This window comes from Triticum urartu, chromosome 2A, assembly GCF_056163025.1.
Source record: "Triticum urartu cultivar PI428250 chromosome 2A, HENAU_Tu73, whole genome shotgun sequence".
NCBI lineage: Eukaryota > Viridiplantae > Streptophyta > Magnoliopsida > Poales > Poaceae > Triticum > Triticum urartu.
This window is the reverse complement of record NC_141874.1, coordinates 755,120,034-755,128,810: the sequence shown is the minus strand read 5'-3', so window position 1 is coordinate 755,128,810 and position 8,777 is coordinate 755,120,034. Positions and strand designations below refer to the sequence as shown.

The 8,777-nt window shown below is 45.5% G+C and overlaps 1 protein-coding gene across 1 annotated transcript; it reads left to right on the top strand.

Moving 5' to 3' along the window:
• The first annotated feature begins 205 nt into the window (after positions 1 to 205).
• LOC147987833 (uncharacterized) lies at positions 206 to 6,219 on the top strand. The gene is made up of 2 exons (XM_087542516.1): positions 206 to 1,048; positions 6,058 to 6,219. Exons 1-2 carry the CDS (start codon positions 212 to 214, stop codon positions 6,217 to 6,219), a joined length of 999 nt encoding a protein of 332 aa, XP_087398642.1. The 5' UTR covers positions 206 to 211.
• Positions 6,220 to 8,777: the final 2,558 nt, after the last annotated feature.

Genomic DNA, 8,777 nt, shown 5'->3' with positions numbered 1-8,777 from the left:
ATGTTCACCGACGATGACTAGTCCGTCTCACGTGATGATTGGACACGGCCTAGTCGACTCGGATCATGTATCACTTAGATGACTAGAGGGATGTCAAATCTGAGTGGGAGTTCATTAAATAATTTGATTAGATGAACTTTATTATCATGAACAATAGTCTAAAATCTTTGCAAAATGTCTTGTAGATCAAATGGCCAACGCTCATGTCACCATGAACTTCAACGCGTTCCTAGAGAAAACCAAACTGAAAGATGATGGCAGCAACTATTCGGACTGGGTCCGGAACCTGAGGATTATCCTCATAGCTGCCAAGAAACAATATGTCCTAGAAGCACCGCTAGGTGAAGCACCCATCCCAGAGAACCAAGACGTTATGAACGCTTGGCAGTCTCGTGCTGATGATTACTCCCTCGTTCAGTGCGGCATGCTTTACAGCTTAGAACCAGGGCTCCAAAAGCGTTTTGAGCGACACGGAGCATATGAGATGTTCGAGGAGCTGAAACTAGTTTTCCAAGCTCATGCCCGGGTCGAGGGATATGAAGTCTCTGACAAGTTCTACAGTTGTAAGATGGAGGAAAATAGTTCTGTCAGTGAGCACATACTCAAAATGTCTGGGTTGCACAACCGTCTGTCCCAGCTGGACATCAACCTCCCGGACGAGGCTATCATTGACAGAATCCTTCAGTCGCTCCCACCGAGCTACAAGAGCTTTCTGATGAACTACAATATGCAGGGGATGGTGAAAACTATTCCTGAAGTATTTTCAATGCTGAAGTCAGCAGAGGTAGAAATCAAGAAGGAGCATCAAGTGTTGATGGTCAATAAAACCACTAAGTTCAAGAAGGGCAAGGGTAAGAAGAACTTCAAGAAGGACGGCAAGGATGTTGCCGCGCCCGGTAAGCCAGTTGCCGGGAAGAAGTCAAAGAATGGACCCAAGCCTGAGACTGAGTGCTTTTATTGCAAAGGGAAGGGTCGCTGGAAGCGGAACTGCCCCAAATACTTAGCAGACAAGAAGGACGGCAACACTAAAGGTATATTTGATATACATGTAATTGATGTGTACCTTACCAGTACTCGTAGTAACTCCTGGGTATTTGATACCGGTGTCGTTGCTCATATATGTAACTCACAGCAAGAGCTGTGGAATAAACAGAGACTGGCGAAGGACGAGGTGACAATGCGCGTCGGGAATGGTTCCAAGATCGATGTGATCGCCGTCGGCACGCTACCTCTACATTTACCTACGGGATTAGTTTTAAACCTCAATAATTGTTATTTAGTGCCAAGTTTGAGCATGAACATTGTATCAGGATCTCGTTTAATACGAGATGGCTACTCATTTAAATCCGAGAATAATGGTTGTTCTATTTATATGAGAGAAATGTTTTATGGTCATGCTCCGATGGTCAATGGTTTATTCTTAATGAATCTCGAACGTAATGTTACACATGTTCATAGTGTGTATACCAAAAGATGTAAAGTTGATAACGATAGTCCCACATACTTGTGGCACTGCCACCTTGGTCACATTGGTGTCAAGCGCATGAAGAAACTCCATGCTGATGGACTTTTAGAGTCTCTCGATTATGAATCATTTGACACATGCGAACCATGCCTCATGGGCAAGATGACTAAGACTCCGTTCTCCGGAACAATGGAGCGAGCAACCAACTTATTGGAAATCATACATACTGATGTGTGCGGTCCAATGAGTGTTGAGGCTCGCGGAGGATATCGTTATGTTCTCACTCTCACTGATGACTTGAGTAGATATGGGTATGTCTACTTGATGAAACACAAGTCTGAGACCTTTGAAAAGTTCAAGGAATTTCATAATGAAGTAGAGAATCAACGTGACCGAAAGATAAAATTCTTGCAATCAGATCGTGGAGGAGAATATTTAAGTCACGAATTTGGTACACACTTAAGGAAATGTGGAATCGTTTCACAACTCACGCCGCCTGGAACACCTCAGCGTAACGGTGTGTCTGAACGTCGTAATCGCACTCTATTGGATATGGTGCGATCTATGATGTCTCTTACTGATTTACCGCTATCATTTTGGGGATACGCTCTAGAGACAGCTACATTCACTTTAAATAGGGCACCGTCTAAATCCGTTGAGACGACACCGTATGAATTATGGTTTGGGAAGAAACCTAAGCTGTCGTTTCTAAAAGTTTGGGGATGCGATGCTTATGTCAAGAAACTTCAACCTGAAAAGCTCGAACCCAAGTCGGAAAAATGCGTCTTCGTAGGATACCCTAAGGAAACCATTGGGTATACCTTCTACCTTAGATCCGAAGGCAAGATCTTTGTAGCCAAGAACGGATCCTTTCTGGAAAAAGAGTTTCTCTCGAAAGGAGTATGTGGGAGGAAAGTAGAACTCGATGAAGTACTACCTCTTGAACCGGAAAGTAGTGCAGCTCAGGAAAATGTTCCTGTGGTGCCTACACCGACTGGAGAGGAAATTAATGATGATGATCAAGGTACTTCGGATCAAGTTGCTACTGAACTTCGTAGGTCCACTAGGACACGTTCCGCACCAGAGTGGTACGGCAACCCTGTCTTGGAAATCATGTTGTTAGACAACGGTGAACCTTTGAACTATGAAGAAGCGATGGCGGGCCCAGATTCCATCAAATGGCTTGAAGCCATGCAATCCGAGATAGGATCCATGTATGAAAACAAAGTATGGACTTTGACGGACTTGCCCGACGATCGGCGAGCAATAGAAAACAAATGGATCTTTAAGAAGAAGACGGACGCGGATGGTAATGTTACCATCTATAAAGCTCGACTTGTCGCTAAGGGTTATCGACAAGTTCAAGGGATTGACTACGATGAGACTTTCTCTCCCGTAGCAAAGCTTAAGTCCGTCCGAATTATGTTAGCAATTGCCGCATACTATGATTATGAGATATGGCAGATGGACGTCAAAACGGCATTCCTTAACGGTTACCTTAAGGAAGAGCTGTATATGATGCAGCCGGAAGGTTTTGTCGATCCTAAGAATGCTAACAAGGTACGCAAGCTCCAGCGATCCATTTATGGGCTGGTGCAAGAATCTCAGAGTTGGAACATTCACTTCGATGAGATGATCAAAGCGTTTGGGTTTATGCAGACTTATGGAGAAGCCTGCGTTTACAAGAAAGTGAGTGGGAGCTCTGTAGCATTTCTCATATTATATGTAGATGACATACTTTTGATGGGAAATGATATAGAACTTTTGGACAGCATTAAGGCCTACTTGAATAAGTGTTTTTCAATGAAGGACCTTGGAGAAGCTGCTTACTTATTAGGCATCAAGATATATAGGGATAGATTGAGACGCCTCATAGGTCTTTTAAAAATCACATACCTTAATAAGATATTGAAGAAGTTCAATATGGATCAGTCCAAGAAAGGGTTCTTGCCTGTATTGCAAGGTGTGAGATTGAGCTCGGCTCAATGCCCGACCACGGCAGAAGATAAAGAAGAGATGAGTGTCATCCCCTATGCCTCAGCCATAGGGTCTATTATGTATGCCATGCTGTGTACCAGACCTGATATAAACCTTGCCGTAAGTTTGGTAGGAAGGTACCAAAGTAATCCCGGCAAGGAACACTGGACAGCGGTCAAGAATATCCCGAAGTACCTGAAAAGGACTAAGGACATGTTTCTCGTTTATGGAGGTGACGAAGAGCTCGTCGTAAAGGGTTACGTCGACGCCAGCTTCGACACAGATCTAGATGACTCAAAGTCACAAACCGGATACGTGTATATGTTGAATGGTGGAGCAGTAAGCTGGTGCAGCTGCAAGCAGAGCGTCGTGGCGGGATCTACATGTGAAGCGGAGTACATGGCAGCCTCGGAGGCAGCACATGAAGCAATTTGGGTGAAGGAGTTCATCACCGACCTACGAGTCATACCCAATGCGTCGGAGCCGATCAAACTCTTCTGTGACAACACTGGAGCTATTGCACTTGCCAAGGAGCCCGGGTTTCACAAGAAGACTAGGCACATCAAGCGTCGCTTCAACTCCATTCGTGAAAATGTTCAAGATGGGGACATAGAAATTTGCAAAGTGCATATGGATCTGAATATCACAGATCCGTTGACTAAACCTCTTCCGCGAGCAAAACATGATCAACACCAGAACTCTATGGGTGTTCGATTCATCACAATGTAACTAGATTATTGACTCTAGTGCAAGTGGGAGACTGTTGGAAATATGCCCTAGAGGCAATAATAAAAGTATTATAATTATATTTCCTTGTTCATGATAATTGCCTTTTATTCATGCTATAATTGTATTATCCGGAAATCGTAATACGCGTGTGAATACATAGACCACAATATGTCCCTAGTGAGCCTCTAGTTGACTAGCTCGTTGATCAACAGATAGTCATGGTTTCCTGACTATGGACATTGGATGTCGTTGATAACGGGATCACATCATTAGGAGAATGATGTGATGGACAAGACCCAATCCTAAGCATAGCACAAGATCGTGTAGTTCGTTTTGCTAGAGCTTTTCCAATGTCAAGTATCTCTTCCTTAGACCATGCGATCGTGTAACTCCCGGATACCGTAGGAGTGCTTTGGGTGTACCAAATGTCACAACGTAACTGGGTGACTATAAAGGTGCATTACAGGTATCTCCGAAAGTGTCTGTTGGGTTGACACGGATCGAGACTGGGATTTGTCACTCCGTATGACGGAGAGGTAACACTGGGCCAAGTCGGTAGTGCATCAACATAATGAGCTCAAAGTGACCAAGTGTTTGGTCATGGGATCATGCATTATGGTACGAGTAAAGTGACTTGCCAGTAACGAGATTGAACGAGGTATTGGGATACCGACGATCGAATCTCGGGCAAGTAAAATACCGATTGACAAAGGGAATAGTATACGGGGTTGTTTGAATCCTCGACATCGTGGTTCAACCGATGAAATCATCGAGGAGCATGTGGGAGCCAACATGGGTATCCAGATCCCGCTGTTGGTTATTGCCCGAGAGCCGTCTCGGTCATGTCTGCCTGTCTCCCGAACCCGTAGGGTCTACACACTTAAGGTTCGGTGACGCTAGGGTTGTATGAATATGAGTATGCAGCAAACCGAATATTGTTCGGAGTCCCGGATGAGATCCCGGACGTCAAGAGGAGTTCCGGAATGGTCCGGAGGTAAAGATTTATATATGGGAAGTCTTATTTTGGTCGTCGGAAAAGTTTCGCGCGTTATCGGTATTTTACCGGGAGTGCCGAAAGGGGTCCGGGGGGTCCACCAGGGGTCCACCTGTCCCGGGGGGGCACATGGGCTGTAGGGGGTGCGCCTTGGCCTATATGGGCCAAGGGAACCAGCCCTAATAGGCCCATGCGCCTAGAGATCAAGGAGAGGGGAGAGTCCTAAAGGGGGAAGGCACCTCCGAGGTGCCTTGGGGAGGATGGACTCCTCCCCCCCTTGGCCGCACCCTTCCTTGGAGGAAGGGGCAAGGCTGCGCCCTCCCCCCTCTCTCTTGCACCTATATAAAGGGAGGGGAGGGAGCGGTGGCCGCACCCTAAAGGCCTGGCACCTCCCTCTCCCAGCTACACCTCCTCCTCCTCCCGTAGTTGCTTAGCAAAGCCCTGCCGGAGTTCTGCTGCATCCACCACCACGCTGTTGTGCTACTGGATCATCATCAACCTCTACTTCCCCCTTGCTGGATCAAGAAGGAGGAGACGTCATCTACTCCGTACGTGTGTTGAACGCGGAGGTGATGTCCGTTCAGCACTAGGTCATCGGTGATCTGAATCACGGCGAGTACGACTCCATCATCCCCGTTCCGTTCAACGCTTCCGCACGCGATCTACAAGTGGTATGTAGATGCAATCACTCTCCTATGACTCGTTGCTAGATGAACTCATAGATGGATCTTGGTGAAACCGTAGGAAAAAATTTAATTTTCTGCAACGTTCCCCAACAGATCGTCACGCCGCCGAGGCAATCTTGGACTGTGTGCCGACTGAACTGTGTCCGCAACCACAGATCTGCTGTGGATTCTATTGCGCGACTGAGAAATAGCCGAATTTTGTTTAGCCGCTGCTCGGAGCAGTGCTCGGATCTGCAGAAAACCTCTACAAGCTTCTGAACGAGATGGCTGAATTGACTCTGCTATACGTGCTGCAGCTGCAAGATTTTGGACTGGAGTGCGATATACCTGAGTTTCAGGCGGGAACAATTGTCGTGGCCATCGACTGATTCGGGTATCTACTGACGGGCGCATTCGTCGAGTGAATTTTGGAGATTCTCCAAACGCGCGCGCTCAGCTAAAGTAGCCAGGCGTGCCGCTTCTAAGGTCCGAGCCTCAGAGGTCTCCCCAATGATGGGGGTATGAAGCGCCTCGACGTTGCGACGATGCAGCTCCTCCCTCTGCTCTGAAGTAAGGGCTTGGGGATGATATTCGTCGTGACCATGCGATGGGCCACCGCCGCCATCACCACCGCCACCACGATGAAACCCAGGCGGGCTCCGAGGTGAGTTGGCCATGAGGACTTCTGCCGCAGGCTCGTGATACGTCTCCAACATATCTATTTTTTCTCACGCTTTTCCTCTTGTTTTGGACTCTAATTTGCATGATTTGAATGAAACTAACCCCGGACTGATGCTGTTTTCAGTAGAACTACCATGGTGTTGTTTTTGTGCAGAAATAAAAGTTCTCGGAATGAAACGAAACTTTGCGAGGAATTTTTATGGAATAAATGAGAATTACTGAGGCCAAGACCCACCAGAGAGGGGCCCCAGGGTGGGCACAACCCACCAGGGCGCGCCACCCTCTCGTGGCGTGCCCAGGTGGGTTGTACCCACCTGGTGGCCCTGTAGACCTCAACCCTGACACTATAAATTCCTATTTTCGGAGAAAAAAATCAGGGATAAAGAATTATCGCGTTCCATGAGACGGAGCCACCGCCAAGCCCTGTTCTTCCTCGACAGGGCAGATCTGGAGTCCGTTTGGGGCTCCGAGAGAGGGGTCTCCGTTCTTCGTCATCACCAACTCATCTTTGTCGTCAATTCCATGATGCTCCCCACCGGTGAGAGAGTAATTCCTTCGTAGGCTCGCTTGTTGGTGAGGAGTTGGATGAGATTCATCATGTAATCGAGTTAGTTTTGTTAGGGCTTATCCCTAGTATCCACTATGTTCTTAGCTTGATGGTTCTATGACTTTGCCATGCTTAATGCTTGTCACTTTGGGCCTGGGTGCCGTGATTTCAGATCTAAACCATTTATTTTATCATCATTATATTCATGTTCTAGATCCGATCTTGCAAGTTATAGTCACCTACTACGTGTTATGATCCGACAACCCCAGAGTGACAACAACCGGCTCCACTCTCGGTGATGGCCGTAGTTTGAGTAGTTCATGTATTCACAATGTGTTAATGCTTTGTTCCGGTTCTCTATTAAAAGGAGGCCTTAATATCCCTTAGTTTCCAATATGGACCCCGCTGCCACGGGAGGGTAGGACAAAAGGTGTCATGCAGTTCTTTCCATAAGCATGTATGACTATTTACGGAATACATGCCTACATTATATCGATGAACTGGAGCTAGTGCCGTATCGTCCTAGGTTATAACTGTCACATGATGAATATCATCCAACAAGTCACCGACCCAATGCCTACGAATTTATCTGATATTGTTCTTCCTAAGTTACTACCGCTCTCGCCACTGTTACACTTGCTACAAAATTACTGTTATCACTGTCACTGTTACCGTTGCTGCTATCACTACTATCAAAACTATCAAACTACTTTGCTACTGATCACTTTGTTGTAGATAATTAATCTGCAGGTGTGGTTGAATTGACAACTCAACTGCTAATACCTTTAAATATTCTTTGGCTCCCTTGTGTAATACAACATGATGTTGTTGAATCTGATGATGAGCTTGAAACTGAAATTCCTGAAACACCTGCTAGAACTAGCCTTCCTAGATATGAATTGCCTAAGGTACCGGCAGGTTATGTTATGAATGAGGAAACAACTAGAGATATTCTTGCTTGTAGGGATAGAGATGATCTAGAGAAATTACTATGCAAGTATAAAGAAAAATCTCTGAATGCTAGAATGAAATATGATCCTAAGTTTGATACTTCACCTATCTTTATTGCTGACAAGGATTATGAATTCTCTGTCGACCCAGAGTTAATTACTTTGGTTGAATCTGATCCTTTCCATGGTTATGAAACTGAAACTGTTGTGGCACATCTTACTAAGTTGAGTGATATAGCCACCCTCTTTACTCATGATGAGAAAACTCGCTATTACTTTATTCTCCAATTATTTCCTTTCTCATTAAAGGGTGATGCTAAATCTTGGTAACTCTTGCTCCTGGTTGTGTGCGTAGTCCCCAGGATATGATTTATTACTTCTCTAAAAAATATTTCCCTGCTCATAAGAAACAAGCTGCCTTACAGGAATTTTTTTAACTTTGTTCAAACTAAAGAACAGAGTCTCCCACAAGCTTGGGGGAGGCTTTGCCAGTTACTTAATGCATTGCCTGATCATCCTCTTAAGAAAAATAAAATATTTGATATCTTCTATAATGGACTAACCGATGCTTCTAGGGACTTCCTAATAGTTGTGCTGGTTGTGTTTTCAGGGCACGAGCTATTGCTCAAGCTGAAGAATTATTGAATAACATACTGAAAAATTATGATGATTGGACTCTTCCTGAACCACCGGCCAAACCTACTCCAAAGAAGAGGGGTATGTTTTATCTCAGTCCTGAAGATATGCAAGAGGCAAAGAAATCTATGAA

Bases quoted from the DNA above. Each gene is read 5' to 3' on its own strand.
- LOC147987833 (XM_087542516.1), top strand. From the start codon at position 212: ATGAACTTCAACGCGTTCCTAGAGAAAACCAAACTGAAAGATGATGGC. The intron at 1,049-6,057 runs GTAATTGATGTG...AATTTTGTTTAG, and splicing joins AAGGTATATTTGATATACAT to CCGCTGCTCGGAGCAGTGCT.